This window comes from Ambystoma mexicanum, chromosome 8 (assembly GCF_040938575.1).
Source record: "Ambystoma mexicanum isolate Mex_15411 chromosome 8, UKY_AmexF1_1, whole genome shotgun sequence".
Taxonomy (NCBI): Eukaryota; Metazoa; Chordata; class Amphibia; order Caudata; family Ambystomatidae; genus Ambystoma; species Ambystoma mexicanum.
The window spans coordinates 889,796,628-889,824,559 of record NC_090929.1 but is presented as its reverse complement, the minus strand read 5'-3'; the positions used below and the strand labels follow the sequence as shown (position 1 = coordinate 889,824,559).

Here is a 27,932-nt window from a genome sequence, read left to right as displayed (position 1 = left end):
GCCAGCCCATCTCCTGTCCCAGCAGGGTGGGGCGGGGTCATCCACCCTGCAAGTTAGCCCTAGCAGCGTGGTTCCTGAGCAGGCCACCCTCCAGCACCTAAACCGTTCACAGGCTAACCTTCATGGCACCAGGAGCAAGGCTACCAGGAGCCAATACCAAGAGTAAATGGACTAGGTTCTGTCATTGGGCGGACGCTAAGGAGATTGATCACCCCCCCCCCCCTTACCTGCACGCTGGATGATGTGCTCTGCATCTCCGCACACCTGGCACACTCGACGTACAGGTGGACACATGTCGCACCTATCTGGCAGCCATAGGGGCCTACAGAAATTCTGAGGCGGTCTTCTCGTCCAACCCGATGGTCAAACACTTGGCAGGACTGTCCAGGCTCTACCCGCCCATCAAGAAGCCCCACCCTGTGTTGGACCTCAATGTGGTGTTGGGTGCCTTGGCGCAGAAACCCTTGGAACCAGTAGTGTCCGCGGACAGCAGACTGTCACCATTAAAACAGCTTTGTTAGTGGGCCTCACCTCTGCTCGCAGAGTCAGCGAGATCCAGGCTCTGGTGGCCTCAGAACCCTATACCACTTTCCACAGGGATAGGTGGTCCTGCAGACTCACCCTGCGATCCTACCTAATGTACCCTCTGCTTTCCATTTAAATGAGAAAATAGTCTTACCTACGCTTTTTGCTGACCCCAAGGATGAGGCTCAGTATTGCATGTCATCGGGCTCTGAAATTCTGTCTGGACAGGACCAAGGACCTCAGCACTTTGGACGCCCTATTTGTCACCTTTGGGGGATCCAGACTGGGTATCAAGCATCCAAGGCCTTGATCGTACGGTGGATGGTTGGGGCCATTAAGAAGACCTAGGAAGGGTAACACAAGCCTCTGCCAGCTAACATGCATGCATGCCTGCGCTGCAGAGCCAAGGCCACGGCCATCGCATTACAACGGTGGGTTCCGTGGCAGATCAGCAGCAGGGGCGGCCACCCCTTCAGCTTTCTGTAAGCATTACTGTTTGGACCCTGGCTCTAAGTCAGACACGGCCATCGGACAGGCGGTTCTAAAACTATTTGCTTAAGGAGGATCTCCTCGCCACCCTGGGGGATACATTCAGTTGTAATTGCCCATGCAGTATGGTAGAAAGGGGATGGGACGTAAGAGTAATTGTTTCTCACCGTAGTTTGACTGTTTGATAGGTTATTTATAACGCGCTTAATACCCAGAGGTTTTTAAGCGCGGACCCAGGGAATGAACTTGTGGTGTTCTTTGTCTTGCTTCCAAAGCAAGCACATTGCCCCTGAGCTATCCTCCTGATTAACATACTCTTAATCCATAGTCCCCTTTCCTCCATACGTCCCACCATACCCCCCTTTAATACTGGTGTCATTAGCCAATGTTAAATATTGTTGGCGCCAATGGGGACTGAGGTGTGGCGCCGGTGGGCAGAGTCAGGCGAGCACATGCTCCCAGGGATGCGCCCCTGCGCGCCTCTAAATTGCAAGGGGAAGGTTTATTCTGTCATGATCACTGGCAAGGTTCCTAGTTCTGTTCATCCAAAGAGATTTCAAGAGTTGGTCATTAGCCTGGCACTCTTGGGTTACTGCACGAGCTAGGCCCTGAAATAAGATTTCTGATGTTTGTTAATCTGCTTAGAATCACCTGCTGTGCATAGGTCCGACATCCAGTGGTCACTGCGGAGTATTGCATTTTGTTTTTCGTAGTCGAAAAGGGACGTCGACAAGGCGTGTCTGAAACACTATCCCTATAGTGACGTGCGTTGTACCCACAATCCCTCACGCGTCGAGGTCCCTCAGATTGTTTTTTTCCGCCCAGCTACTGGTCGCCTTTACGCGGAGCTCCTCGAGAGACATTGCAGATTTCATCATATTCATATATTAATATAGAACATATCGATCCCCCCCCCTCGACGCTGTTGTGAAGCTGTCTCCGCCGAGCAAGATCTTTGACGGAGGGGACGAGCGGAGGAGATCCTTCGGCGTTGCCGAACACGTGGCCTGGCCTCGCAGGCCATATACAGTAGGGAGAGTGGGGGTCGTGGGACATCTCTGGTTCTTTTCTGAGAATGCCTTTCCTTTTCCCCTTCCTTTCCCTTGGGGTGGTTATCACGATTTATTGCCTCGGCTATGGAGAGGACACCCTTTAGGTTTTGCCCGCTTTGCAAGGGCAAGTTTACTTGGAAGGACAAGCATTCACGGTGTAACCGCTGCTTGCCCCTCGATCACAAAGAGGAAGGTTGCACGGCTTGTCGGCTTCTTAAGCCTAAGACTCTAAAAGACCGTAGGGTCAAGAGGTGGGCGGCCTACGCTATGTCGAAGGCTGACGTTTCACCCACCGTTGCTACCACCGACAGTGACGTGATACCACGACCTCCGCTACGGAAGTCGAAAACCCCCCTAAAGAGCGCGCACACGCGCTTCGTCGTCTGTCCCCGGCCCTGACGGGCTCGGCTCACGCCCTGCTTATGGGGATGAACACCCCGGCGACATTGACGCACACAAGACCCCACACATAAGCACACAACCCATGGCTCCTCTTCGTCGAAGGCGAAGAGAGCATCAGCGCCCAAGGAGACGCAGGTTCCACCGGCGGCCTCCTCGGACCGTTCGGGTTCGAAGCCCCTCTCGCAACCGCAGCCGCGACTGGGCTTTCAGCAAATAAGGGCGCCGCCCCCAAATCATCGGCCGCCGCGCATCAGCAGAAAGCGCATGCCGCCGTAGAGCGATCGACACCCATAACGTCGAAACCACAGCCCTCCGCTGACAAACTAGTCGCTGAGAGCTTGGCGAGGATCGTGGTAGCCGACGCCCACAAGCATACGCCGAAAGACACGTCGAGCGCTACGCAGAGGCCCGAAGAAAGGTAGGGACTATCTCCTTTAGTCGAAGGGATTCCCAACACACCTGAAGGCTTTTCGGAGGGTGACGGTACACTTTCCTCGACATTGTGGGAGAGGTCGAGCCGTTTTCAGCTACAAGACACTATTTTTCCCCCGCTAGACCGCTCAGGGGTACCCCATGAAACCATGGAAAGGCTCCATCTCTGCATGGAAAGAATGGAGAGGTTTATGAATACCCAGAACCCTCCCACGAGAATAAGAGAAGGGCCTCAGGAGGACCCCAGGGCCAAAATTCCGAGACTAGTCAATCCCCACCAGGACACAGCCTCAGACTTCCATAGTGTGTATGACCTCATTGGGGAAGAACATTATTTTGAAGAAGAGGATGATTTTATGGACGAGGAAGAGGGACGGAACCAGGAGGAAGGTCTGGAAGACAGCCCAGACTTGGTAGGAGAAGGCTTCGGAGAAAATCCAGAAGAAGGACCTTCTCACCCCTGGCAATCCCCATCAATATATTCCGACACTGATGTCCTGAACCTAAATCCTCCTGACAATTCACCTATTAGAAACACGTCTCCCATTGACGATCAGCCCACATTTAATGCCCTGTTGCGCAGAGCAGCAGCACATTTCGAACTGGACACTGGGGAGCTCTCTCCTGAATTAGACTTTGTGGAAAGAGTAATTAAGGAGAAACCCCCGGTCAGTCAGACCATTCCCCTCCTCGCTTCGGTGAAGAGAAGAATCATCCCTTCGCTGTCCACACCCGCACTAATCAGAGGGGTCAATCCTAGAATTGAAAAACTTTTCACTCCTTCACCCTCAGACCCGCTGTACATCAGGGGACATTCCATTCCGGATTCCCTGGTAGTAACCAACACAAGAAAGAGGGCAGGGGTACCACTTTCCACCAGTGAGGCACCACCTGACAAGGAGGGCAAGCGGTTATATGCCCTTGCAAAAAGAGTTACATCCTCGGCTGCCTTTTCGGCAAGAATTGCGAACAACAATTCTTTGCTCGCTAGCTATGCGGACGCGCAGTGGGCCAAACTGCGCAAAGATGCTGAAGAAGCGCCGGAACCATTACGTACACGCCTGCTTACAACTATTGGCGAAGGAACCCAGGTCAACCAGAGTATTGTAAAGAACTCTCTGGATGCGGCAGAAACAGCGGGACGTTCCCTGGTTCAGGGAATAATCCTAAAACGCCACGTATGGCTGCGCAACTCAGGGTTCAAACCGGAGACACAGGCATCTTTAATAAATAAACCTGTTGAAGACTCAAACCTCTTCGGGAAAGCGGTGGATGAGGCTCTGGAGATGGCTAAAAAAAGAGTTTGATACTATCAAAACTCTTGACCAAATCTCTAAGCCCTCTACCAGGCGCGGCTATGGCAACAAACGCTTTTTTCGTGGCCAACGCCAACAACAAAACCAGCAGCAACAGTACCCTGCCACCAATTTCCAGACCAATAGTGGCCAGTACAGCCAAAGAGGCCAGCGCCGGGGCAAAGGAAGAGGCCGGGGGTCCACCCCCAGAGGCTCCCAAGCCCCCAACAACACCAAGTGACGCGAAGATTCGCGTCCCCTCCCATGCAACACCGGTCGGGGGCCGGATAACATCCTTTCTTCCAGCATGGGAGGGTATAACGTCAGACCGCTGGGTACTTTCCACCGTAGCCCACGTATACTGCATCGAATTCAACAGTTCCCCAACATACAAACCCCCGAGGGGACGTCGCATGACACCGGAACATCTTGCCATCCTTCTCCAAGAAGTACAACAACTGCTGGAAAAAGGAGCCATAGAGGTCGTACCTCTATCTCAGGTAACGGAAGGTATTTAACCCACTGCTATCACAGGGAGATTACATGACAACATTGGACATGAAAGATGCATACTTTCATATTTTAATGTTGCCAGCGCACAGAAAATACCTCCGGTTCATGATAGAGGGCAAACACTACCAGTTCAGAGTGCTACCCTTCGGCATAGCATCAGCACCAAGGGTATTCACAAAGATGCTGGCAGTGGCAGCGGCCCACCTGCGCAGGTTGTCCATCCCAGTTTACCCTTACCTCGACGACTGGCTCATGACTGGGGATTCTTACGAAACATGCTTCTCCAATACCCAAAAGACTGTAGACCTTTTGTTCCAGTTGGGCTTCTCCATCAACGAAAAGAAGTCCAGCCTAGACCCCAGCCAAATCAAACAATTCCTAGGGGCTCTAATTCAAACAAAGGACGGCCTCGTCTTCCACTCCAAAGAGAGGGTCCAAAACATGCTGTTTCAGATCCCTCAATATGTGACTGGTCGAGAGGTGACGGTACGCAAAGCAATGCGCTTGCTAGGCATGATGGCGTTGTGTATTTATTTGGTACCTCACGCGTGCCTGCGCATGCGCCCAATGCAAGAGTGGCTCAACAGCCAGTGGTGTCAGGCCAGCTGACTATGGGACGATCTAGTGGTGGTCTCGCAGGCCTTAGTTTTCTCGCTACGGTGGTGGACAAAGGAAAACCTGGGAAAAGGGAAACCCTTTGCCACACCCGCGGCGGAAGCCACTCTAACCACAGACGCATCCCTCACAGGATGGGGTCTCACCTATCCCATCAGACTGCTCACGGAGTGTGGACTCCGAACGTAGCATCCAAGCACATCAATCTTCTGGAGCTACTAGCGGTGTTCAAGGCGCTAAAAGCCTTCCAGGAACACCTACAAGGCAGGACAGTGGTGGTCCTTACAGACAGCACAACAGCCATGTATTACATCAACAAGCAGGGGGGAACCCACTCTCCAGGACTGTCCAAACTGGCCCAAAATATATGGAAGTGGGCTCTCAAACAAAATATGTTCCTACTGTCACAACATGTACCAGGGGAACTCAATCTGCTGGCAGACTAACTCAGCAGAGATTTCCCCCTGCCCGAAGAGTACGAATGGCGACTGCACGAAGACATCGTCTTCGACGTCTTCACGAAATGGGGATTCCCAGAAATAGACCTGTTCGCAACCCTGGAGAACTCACAATGCCAAAGTTACGCCTCCAGGTACCCCCAGAACCAATCCAAGGGGAACGGTCTGTCAATTCAATGGTCAGGGAAATTTGTTTACACTTTTCCCCCGACTCCCCTTCTCAACAAGGTGGTGCACAAGATGCACCAGGAACAAGTGACCATGATACTGGTGGCCCCAATGTGGGCCCGACAGCCATGGTTCGCTCACTTGTTGGATATGTCTCTATCTCCCCCACTGAAACTCCCCTGCCCGTACAACATGCTGTCACAAGACAAGGGCAGGACTCTGCATCCATGCCCCCAAAACATGAACTTAGCAGCCTGGCTCCTGAGATCATAGAATTTGGACATCTACAGCTCCCGCAGAGATGTATGGACATCCTCAGGGAAGCCAGAAAACCTAACACTCGCCACTGCTATTCTAGCAAATGGAAGAGATTTGTCATCTGGTGCAGAGGAAAGAGCATCAACCCGATTGACTGCTCTCCCACACATATTGTTCTATACCTGACCCATTTATTGGATTCAGGTCTAGTGTTCAATTCCATTAAAGTCCACCTAGCGGCACTTTCTGCATACACCACTTCCCAACTCAAGGTGTTGTGGTGGAAGATCCCTGTTATAAAGGCCTTCATGGAGGGAGTAAAGAGGATACACCCCCCGATAGCTGACCCAACTCCTGGATGGGACCTTAACGTGGTACTTACCAGACTCATGGGCTCACCATTTGAACCCATGCACAAAGCATCTCTTAAAGACCTCACTCTTAAGACTGCTTTTCTAATAGCTATCACCTCCATCAGGAGAGTAAGAACTACAGGCTCTTTCTGTTCTAGACCCCTTTGTTACAGTTCACAGAGATAATGTGGTTCTACGCACTCACCCAAGGTTTGCTCCGAAATTCATCTCAAAATTCCACGTGAACCAGTCTATAGAACTACCAGCGTTCTTTCAAAATCCTTCCAACTTGGGAGAAAGGACTCTGCACACACTAGATGTCCGCAGAGCGGTCATGTTTTACATGGAAAGAACCAGACCACTGAGGAAGACTAATCAGTTCTTCGTCTCGGTGGCAGCAGGAAGAGAAGGGGATGCAGTGTCAAAGTCCACTATTTCTAGATGGATTGTTCAATGCATCTCTCTGCTATACTCTTGCTAAGAGAGAACTGTCCTTTAGGCCAAGAGCACATTCCACTCGAGGCACGGGGGCGTCCATAGCATTCATTGCAAATGTTCCCCTTGAGTCCATCTGCAAAGCGGCTACCTGGAGTTCTGTGCACACCTTTACAAAACACTACTGTCTAGATGCACACTCTAGATCTGACTCCCAGGTGGGACAGGCAGTATTAAGACATCTTTTCTCTACTGTTCCTTCTCATAACCCACCGCCAACTCCGGTACTGCTCGCTAGTCTATGCACAGATTAACAAACATCAGAAGACAATGCAGTACTTACCGTAAAAGCATTTCTGATGGTTGTATCTGCTTAGATTCACATGCGCCCACCCTTCCTCCCCGCTCGGATGGAAGGAACATAGACTTCCTTTTATATCTCTTTTCTGTACTCACTCACGTCTAGAAGGCTCCCTCAGGGCAGAAAAATACAAACAGAGGGACCTCGACGCGTGCGGGATTGTGGGTACAACGCACGACACTATACGGATAGTGTTTCAGACACGCCTTGTCGACGAAAAACAAAATGCAATAATCCGTAGTGACCACTGGATGTCGGACCTACGCACAGCATGTGAATCTAAGCAGATACAACCATCAGAAATGCTTTTACGGTAAGTAATGCATTGTCATTCCTATGTAGGCTAATTACTTCCTGTTCCCCCTAACATGGCTGCCAATTAGATGACCGGGGTTTTGCAATGTAGGACTTTGCATTGAGCTTTGTTTCCTTTATTAGCCCGCACTCCTAGAGGTCCGCCCTTCGCATTTGTTCTGCCGTCGCAGTGAAACGCTTACCGCAGTTGTTTCCCAAAGCACTCGTTGTCACAGTTTCCTGAATTCCTATTAACCTTTTTCCGGTTCATTTAATTTCCCATTTCCTAATTAATCCTTTATTTTCTTCGCTTAGTTTTTTCATTTTCCTGTCACCTCACAGAATTAAGTCTGAGGTGTTTCAGTCAGATGCGCTGAGACCAAACTGTATCCCCCAGGTGTTTCCAGCTTGTAACGAGACCAAAATTCCTTTGTCCGCCCTCACGCAAGTAATAGGTTTCCTGCTATCAGAATAGTTGCAGTTTTTCTGTTCTTTTTTCCAGTGAACGTTTTACCTCACTATTGTTGCAGTTACGTTCTGTAATTAGTCAGTTCCACCTGTAGTTTACGCGGTCTCTGCAGTTAAAGGGTAATGGACTAAAACAAACCTAATAATCCATGTGTGAATAGATTTTTACATAAAGTTCCATGTTCAATACCTGAATACTTCATTTATTAAATTCAGACTACGTCCGTCAACCGCTGCACCCATTTAAAAACGCTTGAGTGTCAAGAGAAACAAAGCTGTCGCAGTACGCTACGTTAGTTAACCGCAAGCTACAAATGTAGAGTTGCAGTCCCGCTCTGCGTTCTCCAGTATTCTAACTGCCTTATTTACGTAATATCCCTACTACTTAGTTCTTAGACCCTATTCAAAAAGAAACTAGGCTCCAGTCAGGGAGACTCCCTCTAAGCTGGTCAGTTAGCCATTCTTCTCATACTCCAGCTTCCCTAGTTTTTTCCCTCCTTAATACGATCTGGTTTCCTAATGACTTCATGCCCTATTGAGAGACTTCCACAATCATTCTTCAGAACTTGCGCCCCAGCACCAGAGCAGGATGGAGAGTGCATTAATCTAAAAACACAGGTGAGCATGTTCCATCATTATACTGGGAAATAATTTTTGGAAAAATCTCATCTTGAGGCATTGTGGAAAAGGTTGAAGGTTTAAGGGTTTTTTCTAGGAATGAATGCAATGTCCTACCATTACAGAATCAAACTGACTCTGCTCATCTAAGAAAACCTTTTCCAGAACACTCGCACCAGACCAGGGTGCTCCTGCAGAGTCCAGGTAAGCGTTACAATTTCTGGTGAGAAAGGTTCAGTCTCCCGTCCCTAGCGAGGGATGCCCATCCAGTATGGAGGAAAGGGGACTATGGACTAAGAGTATGTTGGTCACTATGGTGAGTAACTAGTAATTTTTTACCCAAGATGGTTTGATTTGCAATTAAATTAGGAAAGGCATACGCCTCATTCTGGAGTGCAGTGACTGGGGCCTAAAGGACTCCACACCATTGATGCTAGTCGAGAAATCAAGTTCTACCTTGTTAAGATATACAACTTCTCATTGCCTTGAACCATCTTTGCCACATATTGCCACCCTACTTGGGGGAACAAGGCTGCCAAGATAACTGTTGCTTAATGCCCCACCCTCAAGCCTTCATGCTCCCAGAGTCCAAGCTAAGGCTACATCAGTGGTATTCCAGACACACTGCTGATATATAGGGTTCTCATGCCTTCTGTGTACACTATACCCAGGACTCCGGTTCCAAGGAAGATGCTCGGTTTGGCTACGCTCCTCATTGGAACTTCTTTGGCTACATCTTTTGCACTGCTTCAATGATTTTTTGCTTTGTGCCTCATCTGAGGGGAACTGCGACACGTGAGGAAATAAGGCAGAGGTCCCTGTCGATGGATCAGGGGTCTTAACTTTAGCCTTAACATAAGTATTGTGAGGCCTGGAATGTTTTTTTGACATATAACCGCCAACTTAGCCTTCGAAGGAAGGACCTCAGCATTGCCGGTAAAAGAAGAACTTTGCTTCTTTGCCCCCTCAACAGGTCTGGTGTCACCGCAAGAGCGAGAACGGTGAGAAACCGCTTTCACCAACAAAGCCTTGTCAGGCCTCTCAGAACTGTTGGTAGCTTTAGCCTCTGAACGAGGGACCTCGGACCCAGGCCCGGTAACAGCCTGATCTGCGCGTGCCTCGAAAATCCGTTCGGTAACCGCAAGCCCACCCAAGGCCTCGGGGCGCACCCGGTCTTATTTTTTGAGGGAAGCCGACAGAGGCCTCAGAGCAAGCTCCGGTACCCCACGACTCAGTAGAACTGGGTCTACAAACAGCCCCCACAGGAGGGGCCTCGGAGCGTACTCCGGTATCCACAGGACCCTCAGAGAAAACTCTGGTAGAATTATTAGGTCCAACGGGCACCTCAGGGCGAACCCCGGTGGCAGAGCGATCAAAGCCCCTCCTGGCCCGAGAGGAACCCGGAAAGGTATCCCCCCGGCCGGGTTGCTCTGAAAAGTAAAGAACTTACCGGGCGTCTCTCCTTCTCGTCGATGAACGCCTGAAAATGTGAAGGAGTTTGTCGGAACACCTCCTCCCACCGCTCCAACCGATGTTGAACTGCTCGGACCGAAAGGGAGTCGCAGTAAAAACAGGAGTCCCAACGGTGATCCGGACCCAAGCACTCTAAACAAAGAGAATGGGGATCCGCCCTCGCGAAACGACGTTGACACGATGAACAATCTGGAAAGTCTAGTTTGAACGACATAGACAGCTAGTACACGATCGCTAGCGAGAGCCAGAGAGGAAAAAAGGGAAGAAAATCTTCCGAGGATGCAAGTGCGTCCAGTCCCGAATGAGCGGAGAAAAGGACAGATGGGCGACGCGGAGGCAAGGTGGGCGGGGTTACGGCCGCATGCAGGGCCCCGCGCAAGAAAGAGAGGAAGGACACCTTTTTGGAAACGTTTTTGATGCTTTTTACAAATAGATTTCCCATAAGTATGGAGGAAAGGGGACTATGGACTAGGAGTAAGGTGGTCACTACGATGAGTAACCTGGAGCAGATGAGGGAAGGAGGGGAGGGGGTTAGATATGGGCAAGTGCTTGTGAGCCTGAGGTGGGAGGGGAGCGGGGGTGCAAGGGTGTGTGCCAGGGGACTAGTCCACTGGCTAAGATCTGGACAGAGTGATCCCAAGGAGTGGGATCCACAGCGGCTAGGCCGGGGCCACAAGGGAAGTGCTGAAGGGGCAGGGTGGGGGTACTGGTGTTGACTGGGCAGAGTGCCTGGGCACCTGTGCGATTCATGAAGGACCAGGCCGCCAGTCTGTGACAGTGGGGTGGTTAGCACAGGCAAGGGAAAGAGGTCCTGAAAAGCAGTGTTTTGAGAGGTTTCTGGAACTTAAATAGGTCCGGCTCAAGTCTGAGAGGGGCAGGGAGGCTGTTCCAGAGAGGCACCAGTCAGACACCTGCCCCCCATTCTGTGCATGGTGAAGCATTCTCCCAATGACTCTCCCTTATCCCCCTAATTAGAAAAAAATAGTACCTTTTCTAGGAGAGACAATGGGTGGAGAAGTGCACTGGAGAGTTGCACATGGTTCAGCATGCACCTTCTCGCACATGCCACTGCTTTCTGTTTGCAGTAGGAAGTTCTCAGTGAATTAGTTTGCCATATTTGACATTTGTGGGGATGGGCTAAGTGTTTTCTCTCATTTTACTATGTGGGTGTAGCACAACGCATTGAAGAGCACCAGAAAAAGGCTGATGCACATTAGCATGATGTGCTTCCTCATGGTGGAAGTGAGAGATGTATAGCACTGTTTGACCCCAGTCTTCTGGTAAGTATGAGGGCAGATTGAGAAGGTGGGGTGGGAAAGACGGCATAGGGTGAAGGGGAGCAGCAAAGGGCTAGCAAGCGGGAAAGCAGGATGTGGTGAGCAGCCCTCCCGAAAAGGGTTTGGGGGAAATGCAAACAGCGGCCTTCTACAACGTCCTTCTTTGTAACATGGAAACTGACCTAGATACGTCAAAAGGCAGTCCATATTCAATCTAGTAATCCCTATGATAAATAATCTTTACCTGTTTCAGAACAATGAAGGGTCCAATATATTCGGTGGCTCACAAGATGATCTAGAGATTACCCACAAGAATAAACTCATAACTGAAATGCATGGGAAATTCATGAATTGCGGACATTAATCCGGGGGGACTACAGGTCCGAAAAATGTCCTGTGTCTTTGACAATCCCAAATATAAATGCAATTTTAGCGGGGTAGGGAATAAGTGTAGCTGGGATTGACTAATTCATATAATAGAAACTGCAGAGGAAGAATGTAAGATTCAGGGTGAACAGCTTGCGGAATAAGATCAAATGGTTTCTGGAGAATCGAATAATCCAGGAGGGTTAAGAAGTACTTGGAAAAATTGGAGGAAGAAATTGCAAAATGTAGGAAGGTAACTAGACAAGAAGATTAAAAAATTATCTTGGATAATTATAGAGAAGAAATAAACCTACCCTTTTCTGGGCGAGGGGTTCTCCACTGAACAGACAGACAAGTGGGAATAATGGACATAATGGGTATGCAACCATTTCAGAGACGTCTATCTTCTAGCGATCGTGAAAAAGAACCACAGATCATTGCAGGTGCCATGCGCCCTAGTGAGTGCTTACAACAATGCCTTTTTTTCACTGAGGCACCCAAAGAGGTCACAACAGGAGGCAGTTCCAACCGACATACAAAAGGATGCGAACCAGATAATGGTATTCGAGCAAGTGATGTCTGAGACAATCCCTATGTTTCATCTGTCCTTATATGTTCTGAGTCTACTGGAGAAGGGACTATTGTTTGTACCCGTAACAAGAGCTTATCCCTTCAACACGAGATGGATCTGAAGAGATGTTTTTGGCGCCGAAGATTACATTTTTTATTTGACGTATATTTTCTGAAACTATGTAAGGACATGGAACTGGTGGATAATGACATTCCCACAGGAAATGTCTGGTTTGAAACCAAAATAGGTTTTTCCCACCAAATCTCACCATACTGGCAGAAGTGATTGCATTTGAAAATATCGTCACCAAACTGGTGCTGGATACTATTGAAAGGAAAAATCACCCTAGAGATAATCTATGTTCTGCAGAAAGAATTGGCTTACAAAATCTGAGTGGCAATCAGCAAATCACTGTAATGCTGGCACACAAGGGTGGGGTATTGCATTAATGAACACTTTTGAGTATGAGTCGGAGTGTTTAAGACTTCTATCAGAACAGCTGGCCTCCAAAAAATTGGCAGCCAATCCTACCAAGAGACTACAGGAAGAGATTTGGAGTATCACTAATCATGCCAAACGAGAGGAGTGGCTGTGTAGCGAAGAGGTACCATTTTTGGATAAAATGCATCCCAAGATCCCAGCCTTCTAGCATACTCCGAAGGTGCATAAAAACTCCATTAATCCCCCTGGGAGACTGATTGTGTCAGCCATTGACGCCCTGTTGGCGCCCCTGCCAATATGTTGACTTGTTTTTAAAAACCTTTGTAACAGAGGTGCCATCATATGTGATTGAAATTCTGAACAATGTTGTGCTCGTTGAGCATGTTTTCTGGTTTCGTTGGATGTAGAGGCATTGTCCAGCTTGATACCCCCATAGAAGTGTTTACAACCAATGGGTGGGTTCCTAGAACGATGGGCACATTCACGTGGTGTACCCTCAAAATGTATTCTAGAATGTACTAGATTGGCAATGTCCGAAAACCTTTTCCTGTTTAAACCGGTATATAAACAAACTAAAGGAGTAAGTATGCTGAACAATCACTGGAGTTATTTTTTGGTTGGTTGAATGGTTGCGAAAAATATTAATTTCACGATTATCTGAGACGGTCCATACATTTTCTATACCTGTGTATATACAGGGAGGGTAACTGTGAAAACTTGTCTTTATTGAAGAATCACAGGCCAATAGTTCCATCGGATGGGATTAAAAATCAACCCTCATATGGTAATTTCTTACGAATAAGAAGGAACTGTGCTTGTGAGACACATTTTGTGAAACGTGCTGAGAGTCTGAAGAATAGACTTCTACAAAGGGGTTACCTGAGAAAAACAGTGAGACACACTAGGAATAGAGCTGCCAATACGGACAAGGAGGTTTGCCAAATTCCAAAAGAAATCCTTTCAATGGAAAGGCTGCTCTGCGTCACCACATTCAGCCCGGTAAGTGATGAGATCAAACGGACGGATCATCAACAAAAATTGGCACCTTGTGAGAAATCGGTTAATTATAGAAAACCCTTATTTGCTTTCAAGAGAAATTACAATTTAAATCAAAAATTGATACAGATATAAACAGACCAAGGCAGATCCTTCACTAGAGTTAAGGAGGGGAGTCCCTCCTTTTCAAGGGCATTATATATGTGGACAGCGCTTTGCCTGTCATTTACGGAAACAAGACACAGCTTTGAATATAGACATTACATGGAGTTTCCTCTCTTCCACAAACTGTAACAGAAAATGTGTTGTGTACATTATTGAATGCCCATGTAAATAGTTATCTGTTCGTAAAATGATACGGCCAGTACAACACTGAATCTCTGAGCACAGATTGTCCTCATGAAATTCTGTGGAAGATCAATCATTAGTGAACCACTATAAGAAGGGACACAATAACATGTACTGCATAAAAAGGTTCCACATTCAAGAGGGCGAGATGTGGATCAGCGACTGATGAAATTGCAACAGTGATGGATTGAACCTATCTGAATGGAACAGCTTTATCTTTTAGGTTTGAATATCAATAGCAGCACTTGCAGGGTGGCCCTTAATACCATCTAATATGATGTTAGGGACCTTTGACACTTGCTGCTGCCTTAATAAGTCATAGTAAGGTGCTATGGGATGTTTATGTCCACTCAGAACTTTGTGAATGTTATCAACTACGGCTAGTACAGGGTCCTTAAAAATGGCTACTGTTGAAATACACACTGGTGAGGTGTCATGGGTTATTAGATACAACGCATATGTGTATAAATAAACTACAGCATGGGTTTTAGTTTGCGTCTATTCACATCTTTGTGAATGTGATATAGATCGTCAAAAAATGGCAGCGCATACAAAAATGACCATAACCTAACCTGTTTTTATACAAAGTCCAGGATCTTTTACAATTGCAGCTTTTGATTAATGCCATATTGCGGTGCCATGTGTTACTAGATTTGACCCATGTGGGCAAGCGCGATTCAGCACATCAAAGATGGCCGCTGCAACAAAAATAACTGTCAAATCTTAGTCCGTCTTTCATGAGGGTAAATGCTGTGAATCATGGCGGCCGCAGACTGAATTTGTGTGGAGGAAAAGTTCATCCATAAGTTGAGACCAGTTAGATATTCTTGGTCACCGAGTGCGCAAGTATTGTACCCAGGGAATTACTCCAGTATAGGTGGATTCCAAACCCTAATAGGGGAGCTGCACGACATTGTGCTTTAAGTCGTATGTTGGGCGCGACATGGCTGGGTGATGTGCGAAATATTTGAATCAATGTGAAGAGAATAAGTAGAGTTTGGACGGCACTCGGATGAAGGGTGAAATATTCAGAGATATTGGTATGTGGGAGCCTGATGGCGCTGGAAGGACTCTAAATATGATATATTTCTCCTCATTTGTAGAAAAAGAGAAATTGAAGGCATAATTGGGATGCCAATTAGGATACGTACATATATGAGGAACAAATTAAAAAAAAAGAGGATCATTAAATTGAACCTGAATCAATCGAAGTAGGCAGTGAGGTCTATACCAGTATTGAAGATGGGTGTTTACATTTCTGTTATACGAAAGCGTGCCATTGGAGTATGATTTGGATGCAAGTGAAGCAGGCGTCCTTGAAGTGTTGAGGTAAAACACTTTTGTTGCTAGCATTAATTGGTTATGAAGTTTGTCATATGGAATGTTAAATGTATCCGGATATGTATATTTGAGCTTCTGTTTGTACTGTAGACCTACCAGAACACAGAAACCCAAGCTTGGGATATGTACAAATATATTTGTCCCGATGAAGGCTGAGAAAAGTATTGGTTCTCCAGCATTTGGTCTGGCATGGATTCAAAACGCTCATGAATATTCCCCCCCGAATCCACGGTAAAAGAAAAAAGTTTCACTTTCATTTACAAACTGTCATTCTCTATAAACCAATCACTGAGTTCTGGGTCGTACCGCTCCCAGCCGATGATTGCCCTCTCCCGAAGCCCCTCCTTCGGCAGACATCTTCAGATTTTTACTGCAATTTCAAGTTAGTCATCGTGTTTTGCTCAGATTTTCGATGTTGTCGCGCTTTTTCACTAAAGTTTATATTTTTGGCTAATTAGAGCCCGCGGCTCTTTCGTTCCTTTGACCATCAAACGTGGATCAGTTTGTCTGTGTCTTTCAATGCCCATCAAGGGCAAGAATGGTTGAGAGTTTCATCGAAAATTCCAGAAGGCCATCGGGCCTACACTGCACGCCGGACCATGTCGGAGGAGGCAAGCTCCCTCTTCAAGCTCAGCTCCAGCTGCGCATTGAGGAACGTGTCTGTGGTGGACAAACACTCCCAGTGACTGTCTCCATCATGACCACAGGGAGGCGGATTGTGAAATCTGCCTTGGGTTCTCCAAGCGCACAGTCCAGGATCGTCACAGTAGATTGGCGGCGTGACTCAACGCCAAGGCCTCTACTCTGTGCGGCAAGCGGGGACATGCGTCACCCAGGACCGGCCAGTTTGAGGAGCAGGATTTAAGTCCTTTGAGGGCTCTCCATCCGTGGGGGCCCAAGACCAGGCCTAGCACCGTGAGCCCGTTTCCGTCAGGGTCGCAGGGCAAGTGGGTTCTGTGACGGGCAGGGCACGTTCATCTTGGCCATCTGCAGTCTTCGCTCCAACTCCTCCTCGAAGAGATAATTGGCTAACCCAGGGAAGCTGCGGGAGAACCCGGAGAAGGCCATGGCACAGGGAAAGGTGGCCTCAACCGTGCTCCAGGGCATGAATATTCCTCCTTGTTTGAGGAGGACCTGGTGTCTGTTCACACGGTCCCAGAGGACGTGGGGAATGACAGCGTGAACGCTGAGTGGGGCGGCAGCGGAAATGCTGAAGGGGATGTGTCTCTGGACATCCTTTCAATTCTCCACACCCTGGTGCGAAGATGATGCCGACAGCACCACTGGCACCTGGCCCGCCACTGGTTAAGAGAAAACGGCACCCTATGCCGCCTCATCAACCGCTGCACATGCCCCTCCTTCGCTCCTAGGGATACGGTGGATGGACGGCGGCGCTGCAGTTTTCTCCCTCGGACGAAGTGGGGTCTTTCCACGCCATCGTCACCTGATTGTAGGAGCTCTTGCAGCTGATGCCAGAAGAGACCAAGAAGGTAGGCTTCATTTACCAACGACGTGAGGCCAAAAGACCATTTTGCGGTCCCTCTCCTAGACGGAGTTTGGGATGAGGGCCTGGCGCTGATGAGAAACAGTCTTGGCGAAGGGTGATAGGCTGGAGAAGTACTGGGTGCCGTAGTCTGCACCCAAGTGCCTATGGTCGCAGCCCTCCCCGGCCTTGGTGGTCTTGACGACAGTGAGGAAGAAATCTTCTCAATCCTCCTCTTCAGCCTCAGTTCCCCCAGACAGCGAGGGCTAGAAGTTTGATGCCATTTGTAGGAAAGTGATCTACTCGGTGGCAACGACAGTCAAGGCAGCAAATGCACTTGCAATTCTGGCCAGGTACGACAGGGAGCTGTGGTATAAGATGGCCCCTCTGCTGAAATTTCTACTTGACAAGCGGGTCGAGGCGCTTCATTTCCTCCAGGAGGGCGAGGTGGCATCGGACCATGCCTTCACTGTAGCCATGAACATCACAGATGGGGAACAGTGTCTGCCTCAGTCGTCGTCTGGATGAAGGCCACCACCTTCCGTCAAAAGGTCCAGACGAGGGTGCCGGACATGTCCTTCGATGGGGACAACCTCTTTGGGGAAAGCTGTCGACGGATCATGGCAGGCCATTAAGACGCATCAGCATCGTCCATCCTTTCATGTCTCTGGCAAAAAAATCAGGCAGATCGTCGAAGGGGTGAGGGTCCTCCTCGTACCATCAACCCTCCCGGTCTACGACCCAATAAAAATACAGGGGCTGCTCCAAGGCTTTCGGTGGAGGTGGCCGACGTCGCATCCAAGGCGGCACAAAGCCCCAAAGCAAGATTGAACTGGCCAGGACATCGGGCCCCCATCCATAAACCCCGGTGGGAGGCCGACTGGCTAGCTTCGTCACTGAGTGGGATCTCCACTGAGCAATGGCTGCTCGACGCTCTTGCCCACCGGCACTCGAGTTCCAGCAGAAGTGTCCGCGGATACCACCTTTGGCTCTCCAGGAGTGTTAGGGAGAATTCTCATTCTATGGCTAATTTCCCTCACCTAGTGAGCCCCCCAGCAGCTTTGCTGGATTTCTGGAGTTTATTTTTTCCACTTGGTAAGAGTGTGAGCCTTTTCCCACTCTTACATGTGTTTTGCCATGTGTATTTCTACTGTTTGTGTGATCTTGGGCTCTGGAGTACCCCACTCCATGAGCCCCCCCCTTTTTATGTGTTACACAGCACCTTCAGTACAGTGACACAGGGTTGTCTTTGAGACTTCCCTCTTACTCAATTTTTCTGGTGCTGACTACTGTCCCCCAGAAACAGGTAAAGTTGTCATTTACTTTATTTAGTCATTTAAAAACTGCAGACCCAGTACACCATCTTACATGGAGTACTGGATAGGATTCATTCCTATCCCTTTTTGTCTGTGCCTCTCTGAGCTTTGTTTTGCTCTTTTAACATTTAGACTTGGCTGGTGGCAGTGGTATCTACCCTAACATTTCACCTGTGAATATACTATATAAACGTGGTACTGTTCCAGGCTATTATATTAGCCTCGAACATAAACCCGCTTCACCAAATACTCCTCCTTTTGGCTCCGGTCGGGTTTATTCACCTTTTCTTTTTTGTCCTTCTTGTGTTTTACTTTGCGCGGCAAACCAGATTTGCCTTTTTTGTTCAGTCTTTTGGCGGGCTTCTCCGAAGAAGCCCTCCTTCTGGCGCCTGGGTGTCTAGGTGGGCTGAATGTGAGGGAGGGGTGTAGTCACCCCCTGCACAGGGTTTCCTTGTAAACCCAAGTCACACTTTGCGTCTATTGGCTGGAGGGGTTGTCCGGGCTGCACAACCCCCCCCTGCTGTGTGATTGACAGCCAGGCTGTGTGAATGGGGGATTTTCGCATAAAAGGCAGGATTCTTGGGCTGGAAGGCAGTCGCCACTGGAACTGCAAGGAACCAAAGAGAAGCGGAGAAGAAGACGGCTGCTGCAACTGAGTCCCGGTGAAGCCCTGCTGCAGTCCTGAGCTATCTACCCTTCAACGACAAGAGAAGATCCAGTCCGGAGTCTTCTTCCCTCGAGCCTGGTGGAATCAACCAGCTCACCTTCCACAGGCAGAGGATCCTCTTCTTGGTCGAAATCGCTGCACACTGCTGTAGTGGTCCGGATAGCTATCTGAAGAGCCTCTCCTGTTTTAAAGGAGCACACCTTTTATTCACTGTGGCTTTTGCTGCTGCTGGCTTCATCCCTGGGTAGTGCAGATCGCTCCAGACGTCGTCCTTGTCTCTACGACTGAAGCTTCAGGAACCGTGAGTCTGCAGGAACTACCAGGAACAACTGCCATAGCACCAGCTCTTCAGTCGAATAAGGTACTGTGTCCAGCTTCGAGGAATTGGGGTGAACCCTTTTTCCTCACCCAAGGCTTGCCCTTGTCTTCCTTCCCTCTTCTAACTTTTGCTTCCTCTTTTTGACAATATCTACGTACTCCTGACAATCTCGAATCGTGAACTGTACTAACCATGTGATCTTCAGCAACAGGAACCCTGTTCCACTTGACACTGGCACAGGCCTATTGACTTTTATTCACTTGTAGGAAAGTGTCCTCTGATTCAATCTGCCTTGACAAAAGTATTGCCTATGATTTTTTTTATCCCCAACTCTCTTGTGTTGATTCATGTGCTAAGTGTGTTTTAACTCCGGTAACATTTCTTCCCGCGGGTACGCTTATCTTTAGTAAGACTGAACTGTCATTACTGTCAAAAACTGATCGCATTTGTTCCCCCGGTAACGTCTTTGTTTCACAACACTGGTCTGTCAAAACCAATGGTACTTACCTTGAATTGTTCTGCACAAGGGGAATTGGATGTGTAGTGTATTTGAAGTGTGGTTTCCATTTACTAGAAGTGAAGTGTTTTGTGAACAGATGGTTTAAAATAAATGTACTTTTACTTTTTAGCCAAAAACCTTGGGTCAGTGTTTGCTTGAGTCACAGTAATTTTAGTCCTTTGTGTAATCTCTACTACTGCTCATTTGCTCTTGAGAGAGGTCTGGCTGCTCCGCTACTGCTACCACTTTAACAGTGTAGTACAGGCTTGTACCAAAGGTGAACTTTTATTGCCACTTGTAGTCTTAATTGTGTGTAGTGGTCCCTAAGGGCACTTCACAGGATTCCGCCCAACTAGGAGCAGTACATCCTTCAGCTCCCAGAGGAAGTACGGCCATGCTAAAAAAGGGGGTGATGGAGCAGGTTCCAAAGTGACTCGGGGCTTAAGTTTACTACAGATACTGCTTTGTAAAGAATACCGGGGGCTGGAGGCCCATTCTAGACCAGCCGCGCCTCAAAAAATACTTCAAGTTCCAAAAATTCAGGATGATCACGTTGCAGCACATGCTCGGCCAACTGGAGGAAGCAGACTTGTCACTGGATCTGGAGGACGAATACTTCCACGTCCCCATTCACAAGAAGCATCGGAAGTTCCTGCGCTTCGTGGTTTAGGGAAGGAACTACCAGTTCACGGCCCTTCCCTTCGGACTCGAGTCAGCACCCAGGGTGTTCACGAAATGCATGGCGCCAGTGGCGGCCCATCTGTGTCTACAAGGGATACATGTGTACCTGTACCTTGTCGACTAGCTTATCTGAGCCAAGCCCAGGGAAGTAGTTGTCGAACACACGGGACCGTCCGGCTGCTGACAAATCTGGGTTTCTCTGTCAACTTTCCAAAATCCTGCTTGATACCATTGGAGAACACGGCATTCTTGGGGGCCAGGCTCAACACGCTCTCCTGCCTGGCGGCCCCCTCAGAAGAGAGGATAGCGGCCATGTTGGGCAAGGTGCAACAGCTGCTGGCACTGACGTCCCCCACAGTGCAGACCATAAAGTCGCTGCTCGGCATGTCGTCTTTGTGCTTTTACCTGATCCGATTCTGCAGGTTGGGGATTGTTAGGGCGAATTCTTTGAAGGCTAATTTCCCAAATCTAGTGAGTCCCCCAGCAGCTTTGCTGGATTTTTGGGGTTTGTCTTTTTCTCCTGCTAAGAGCGAGACTCTTTTCCTCCCACTCTTAGGCATGATTTGAGGTATGTCTTTGACTTTGTGTTTTATGGGCTATGGGGTCTTTTACTCCATAGGGTATCATCTGTTTTGTATTACACAGCACCCTCCGTACAGTAACACAGGGGTGTCATAGTGACCCCCAAACATAGACTCCATACCCTGGGACTGACCACTGTCTCCCAGGGCATGTAAAGTCACCATTGGCTTTATTAGTCTAAATTTGTGAACAGAACCAGTACAAACCATCATATTGTGGGAGTACTGGAAGGGGTTAGATTACCCCTGGGTCTGTTTTCAAGGGGGCACTGTCCAATCCCCCCCTAGTCGATTTTCTGGCTGTTGGCAATTTTGGGATTTTCCCATTCATTTTAAACGCACCACTTTTTGGTGCAATGTTAAAGATACCACCGGTTTATTTATTTAATATTAAATCACCGGTTGGGTCTTTTCGCCAGAACTTGGTTTTAAAATGGCATTTGTGTCCGTCTCTGTAACGCTAACCCAAGTCGAGCCCTTTGTTCCACTATTTTGGCGGACTTCTCCACAGAAGCCCTCCAAATGGTGCCACTCTGTCTGGGGTCCACAGGATGTGTGGGAGGGGGAATAGGCACCCTGGACTGTGTTGCCTCGGCAACTCAAGTCACACTCTATTCTGATTGGCCCAGTGGTGAGCTGCCCGGCTCACCACTTAGCATATGTGAGTGACAGCTAGGCTGTTGAATGGGGGTTTTGCTGCATAAAAGCAGGGCTTTGGGGACTGGAACTTGAGAAGTCGCCACAGGTCCTAAACAATCCGAAGAGGGGAGAAGCTGAGCCATCTGCAACGACGACACCACCGGTGGAGCCCTGCTGCAACAACCTCACCACTTTCCCGACGACAAGAGAAGATCTTCTGCTGGACGAGTCTTCTTCCTTTGAGCTGGTGGGACCAACCAGTTCACCCCTTTCGCCTTCCAAAGACGTCTCTTGGTCGAATCGCCCGTGCCAAGCACCCCGGCGGCCGGATAGCCAAGCTTCACCACTTTGACCGCGAATAAAAGGAACGCACCTTTTACCGACTAACTCCGGGGCTGGTTTCACCCCTGTGCAGTGCATCAACTCCACGTTTCCTCCTCGACGAGATCTTTTTCCCCTGGTCGAAACAACAAACTGCAACCACTGCCAGGAACAACTGCCACCACTGGAGCTTCCTCTCCCTTTAAGGTACTGTGTTCTTCCTGGCCTCCCTTTCTTTGGTTTGCCCAAGGTGATCCTTAAATCCTTGGCTTTCCAACTGGGTTGGCCGCAGACCTTCTAGCTTTTCTTCTTGAATCACCCCAACCCCTTTTGAACATTCTGCAAAGACTTTTAGTGCATTTTAAACCGTGTGATCCTGGGCACATTTCGCTTTGCTCCATTTAAAGTAGGCCTGGCCTATGAATTTTGGCTCTACAGTGTATACTGCCTTTATTCCCTTGCTGAGAACTCCTAAAAGTGTTGGGACCTGTTTTATTTCTATGCCCTGCCTTTTTCTCTCCCTTTAACCAAATTATTGGAGTGCCATCTAGGTTATGCGCTCACCTCTGTTTTGCAAATAAGTGGTGTTTTAACTTAGACTTGTCTGATAATTTATTAAGGGACGTGTGTATACTTTTGATTGTTTGGACTTGCTTTACTATATAGTGCTAGTGGATTAAAGTGTGTATAATAAATAATTATATACTTTTGATACAAAATTCTGGTCAGTGTTTGTTTGCTCTACTGTGTTTTTAGCCCTATTGTGTATACTCTATATACTGCCCTACTCTTCTTGAGAGAAGTCTGACTGCTCAGCCACAGCTACCAGGTAAATCTGGGTGGTAGACTGCTACCAATTGGGTTTACTGCTTACTCCTGTAGTCTTAATCTTTTGCAGTGTTCCCTAAGGGATCTGCACAGGAGTCTGCCTAACGAGGATGTGTCCCCTTTCAGGAATTCCTGGACGCTTGGTGGATCCAGGTGTCCAGAAGCTTTGCAGACCAGATGGTTCTCGACGAGGAGTTCCATTGAGTTGTAAGGTGGTGGGGCGTGCGCTCCAACATTGCAGGGGGCATGGATTGCCAGAGCCCCCCTTACCAGGAGATGGTCACCACTGATGCTTCCCTGGAAAGCTTGGGAGCCCACACCGGACGTCTGCACGCCAGAGTCCTGTATCTACCGGAGGAGAGGGATCGCCATACCAATGTCATGGAGCTGCGTAAAGTGTTCTGGGTCCTCAAGACAGTCCTTCTGTCCCTCAAGGGCAAGGTGGTGAGGGTCTTCACAGACAGTGCCACCACAATGTTCTACATCAGGAAGTAAGGGGATACTGGGCCGTCGCCCAAGAGCTGTTACTGATTCCTTTTCATCTGGTGGGAGTCAAGAACACCATTGCTGACTCCCTCAGCAGGTAGCTGTGGTCTTGCCATGAGTGGCAACTTCAACGGGATCAAGTGGACAGCTTCTTCCTCAAATGGGGCAGACTCCAGATCGACCTGTTTGAGACAGCGATGTTAGGCAAGGTTTGTTTGCTGCACCCTCTGGGAAAACTACAAACAACTCTGACTACGGGTATAGGAAACGCAAACTTTGTTATAAGCTTGTACTACAGAGTTTTGGTCGCGTGTTGAACACCCAAACCTATCTCAAGAAGGGCCAATGTGAGCTGTAGGGGAGTTAGAGATTCAGTGACTAGTATTCAAATAAGCTCTTACACACAAGGTTTCTTGATTAAACAATTATTTATCAGTCAGTTAGAATAAGCCTTCAAATGGGAGCAATATAAAAGTAGCACAAATACACTTCAATATTGTACACTGTTAGTTTCTAAATCAGTAAAGACCCTTTTGGGATGGCCCACAGACAGAACCTACACCCTCAGGTGACTTCAATAGCTAGCAGGCTGGGGACATTAATATCTAACGGTAGGTATTTAGAATACTCTCAGAAGTTGTTAAAGGGAAAAGGTTATTAGAACAACAAGAGACCACAAATTTTCTTAAGCAGGAAAATACTTTTGGATCCCCTAAGAAGAGTCATTCAGTACAACAGGCTAAGGTCAATGGGCAAAAGCCTTACATAGGATGAAGCACTGCTGGTAGGTAAGTAGAAAAGTCTTTGCACAATGCTTTTAGAAGTATTTGAAGAAAAGAAGAATCAAATGTAGGGCCACAAGCTGATTAGACTTGTGAGTAGTAGAAGGTGCAAGCAACTCTGCAATGAGGTAAGTTCTCTCAGACTTTACAGTACCTTTTTGTATTTATAGAAAAAGTGCAGCAGATGATTTCTGTTCCTGTGCAGCTCTGCAGATCTCTGTTCCTGGGCCTCGGTCTGAAAGACAAGGGTAAACTGGCGCTCCTGCTCCTCCTTGATCTTTCAGCAGCCTTTGATTTGGTCGATCATCAAATCGTCTGCCACCACCTCAAAATTGCGGCCCATTTTTCTGACGCAGCCACATCCTGGATCAGCTCTTTTTTGGCTAACAGAACCATGAGGGTCTTCTCTCCCCTTGCCGCAGCTGATCCAGCCCACGTTCCGTGCAGAGTTCCACAAGGATCTTGTGCATCTCCCATATTCTACAACGTATTTACTAAACCGCTCTTTGATATACTTCACTATCTGGGTGTCTCCTACACAAATTATGTGGATGACACCCAGATACTCATCCCTATCACTGGCTATTATGTAACAGATGCTAAAGCACTCCATGCAGTTTACACTGTCATCCAGGCATGGATGGCTCATCATGGGCTTTGCCTCAATGATGAAAAGACTGAGTTAATCATTCTTGGCTCTCAATACAAACTCACCAAGCTTGACCCTAAATTCAATTCCTTCATTATTGATGGGAATGATATCAAAGTCTCCCACGTCACAAAAACCCTAGGAATATATCTTGACTCTACTCTGTCCCTTAATCGACCAACTAACTTGGTTGTCTGTCATCCTATATTTGCAAATTGATCACAGCATGTCGCCCTTTCCTGACTATGGAGAACTGTCTGATTCTCGCCAGAACCCTAATCATCTCCAAAATCGATTACTGCAACGCCCTCTACCTAGGGACTAGTCAAAGAAACATTGATAAACTCCAGGTCACGCAGAACAATGCCATAAGGGCAGCTCTCAACAACCCCAGGTGTTCCCACATCTCCACTACAAGACGCAACCTGCACTGCCTACCCATCACTCACAGCATATCCCTCAAAGCACTCGCTCTAACACACAAGGCCCAGAACAACGCAGCCCCGGCTTACCTTTCCACGCGATTCTTACAATACACAGCATCTAGACCACGAAGATCTTCACAGGCTCACACCTTGACTATTCCTCGCTTCAAGTTACAGACAGCCGAAGGTTCGAGCTTCCCAGTCCTCACGGCTAAGCTCTGGAACACCTTCCCTAATGCTCTGACATTCCTACCATCCATTCCTTCAAAACCAAAGCTAAATTGTAGTTACATGAACAGGATGCCCTTGCCTCCTCGCTATAATCGATTCATCTGTCCATCCCACACCGATTGCTCTTTTGTACATAGACGGCTCTCTATTGTATTCTCAGATTCGCTCCTTCCCTCGCTTTTTCAATGCCCTAACGTTATGTAAATATGTGTAAACTGTAAATTTGATTTTTTCTTCATCTTTTGCATTGTAATTTGTAACTGCTTCCTAAACGTGTAACTGTTAAACATGCGCCCAGATGCCCTAGGGCAAGGCGCGCACTGCAAATAAATACTAAATACTAAAATACTGTTTCGATGGTTCCGCCGGTGAAGGCCCCTACCCCGGTATGGGAAACTCAAAGTGGTGCCAATAGAGGCTCATGAGGGCTCCCTTCGAGCCTAAGCATCAGGCCCCTCCCAAGTTCCTACCTTGGAAAACTGCTTTCCTCGTAGCCATCACCTCTGCCAGGAGGGTGGGTGAGATCCAGGCCCTTTCCTGCAAACAGCCTTATCAGACTTCACGACACATGGGTGGTGCTGCGGACACACCCCTCCATGCCAAAGGTTCAGTCAGAATTCCACCTCAACGAGCCTTTGGTGTTGCTTGTTTTTCCAAAACCTTTATCGCCGGCTAGAAGGACTTTGCAGTCGCTGGATGTGGCACGCACAAAGTGTTTCTGGAAGAAGTCTCAACTATTCGTGAACTTTGGTCCTGTGAACCTTGTTCAAGACTTCCATCTCCAGATGGCTCTCCGGCTGCATTACACATTGTCACTGGTTGGCGAACCGACCTCTGCCCAGCCGTCCGAGCCTATTCCACCAGAGCGTTCGCTGCGTCAATAGTGTTCCTGTCTGGTGTGCCCCTGCTGGACATCTGCAGGGCTCCTACATGGAGGTACACGTACACCTTCATAAGATTCTACTGCGATGACTAGGATTTCAGAGGCGAGTCCAGGGTTGGCCAAGCAGTGCTACACAACCTGTTCGCTTGAAGGTGAGCCTGTTCCGGAGGTAAGAGCATTTGCTTCTTTTGAGCCTTCCAAGCTCTCGTGGTTGTGTAATGTTGTACTGCTATGTATTATTTATGAGCCTGTGAATACATGCCAGGTCCCATGCTGGAGAAGGAACTAGTTAGTTCCCTGTAACTGTCCTCCTGCATTGGTCTGGCATTGATACACATGCGAACCATCCTGCTGCCCCCTCTGCGGCTCTTCTTGGTCATACTGCCACTGTGCGTGTTTCCAAAGATGAAGACTGCTGCCAGAGGGGCTTATGGAGAGGGCATTCATTGGCTGGGGGCAGCATGACCCATAGCTCAGTGATTGGTTTATAGGAGACCGTTTGTAAGTGAGTGTTTTTACTTTTATCGAGGATTCCCGGCTTGACTGGGAATATTCATGAGCATGTGAATCCATGCCAGACCCATGCTGGAGAACAATAATTGCAGGTTAGTAACTGTTCCTTATGTGCTCATGAGGCCTAAACATTGGTGACTTGGTCTTTCAGACAGTGTCATTTATATACATTATATAACTAGCCAACATGTAAGGCATAAGATGTATTAGGATTGTCCCTCATGTAAAGGGGGTGGCAAGTTAAGAATTGTAATCTTGATGAGTGAGGGTCAACAGATGTATTTGTTTTCGATCTCATTCCTGTGTCAACAAAATTGCGTGGATATATGGGAAAAATAAATGTTCAAACTGACTGGTTTTCATGTGTATATGTGGTGTTGATCTCTGAATAAGAGATGTCTAATGTTATCTTGAGACTGTTTACAAATTAATTGAATTAATAAAGAATATTATATTTTTGCAATTAAATAAGTGTGGTAGTGAGATCCATACTTTAGAGCTATCTGAAAAATGTTACCATTCTATAATGTGTAGTAATTGTCTCTAGCCCATGCCTAATGTAAATGAACCACAGAAAAATTATTTCAAGCCAAATAAGTCTTCCTTCATGAAGCCTATGTTCAAAGCACTTCTTCAATAAAGTAGCTCATTTTAATTGTAGTGTTTATTGTAATATTTATCAATGTATATTTACATTTAAGATTTTCTTTTCCAGTTATACACTGTTGTTCAACACGTGAAGCATTTCAATGATGTTGTTGAATTTGGTGAAAATCAAGAATTTACGGATGATATTGAGTACTTGCTTAGTGGTCTTAAGAGCACCCAGCCCATAAACACACGTTGCCTTAGGTAAGTTTCCTGCTTTTGCGAGTTGGGCCAGATGTTCTTACCTGCTTAGCTAGCAGTCTTGGTGGCTCCATAGATGTAAACTTTGTTTAATCAACAGATCACAATCGTGCCAGTATAATTCCTCAATTCAATTGTTTATGGGTTATTAATTTGCCAGTATGTCTGCCCCATCTGTGTAATGTCTTTGTCATGTGTGTAACAATTGCATGCAGGCTATTGTAAGTCTGC

At 47.8% G+C, this 27,932-nt stretch overlaps 1 protein-coding gene across 1 annotated transcript in view; it reads left to right on the top strand.

The window, feature by feature from the left end:
• WAPL (WAPL cohesin release factor) overlaps positions 1-27,932 on the top strand; it is a 1,736,851-nt gene that overhangs the window by 415,944 nt on the left and 1,292,975 nt on the right. Inside the window, exon 7 of the mRNA XM_069610766.1 lies at positions 27,568-27,704. Coding sequence (XP_069466867.1) covers positions 27,568-27,704 — 137 coding nt within the window. The remainder of the gene's footprint in view (positions 1-27,567; positions 27,705-27,932) is intronic.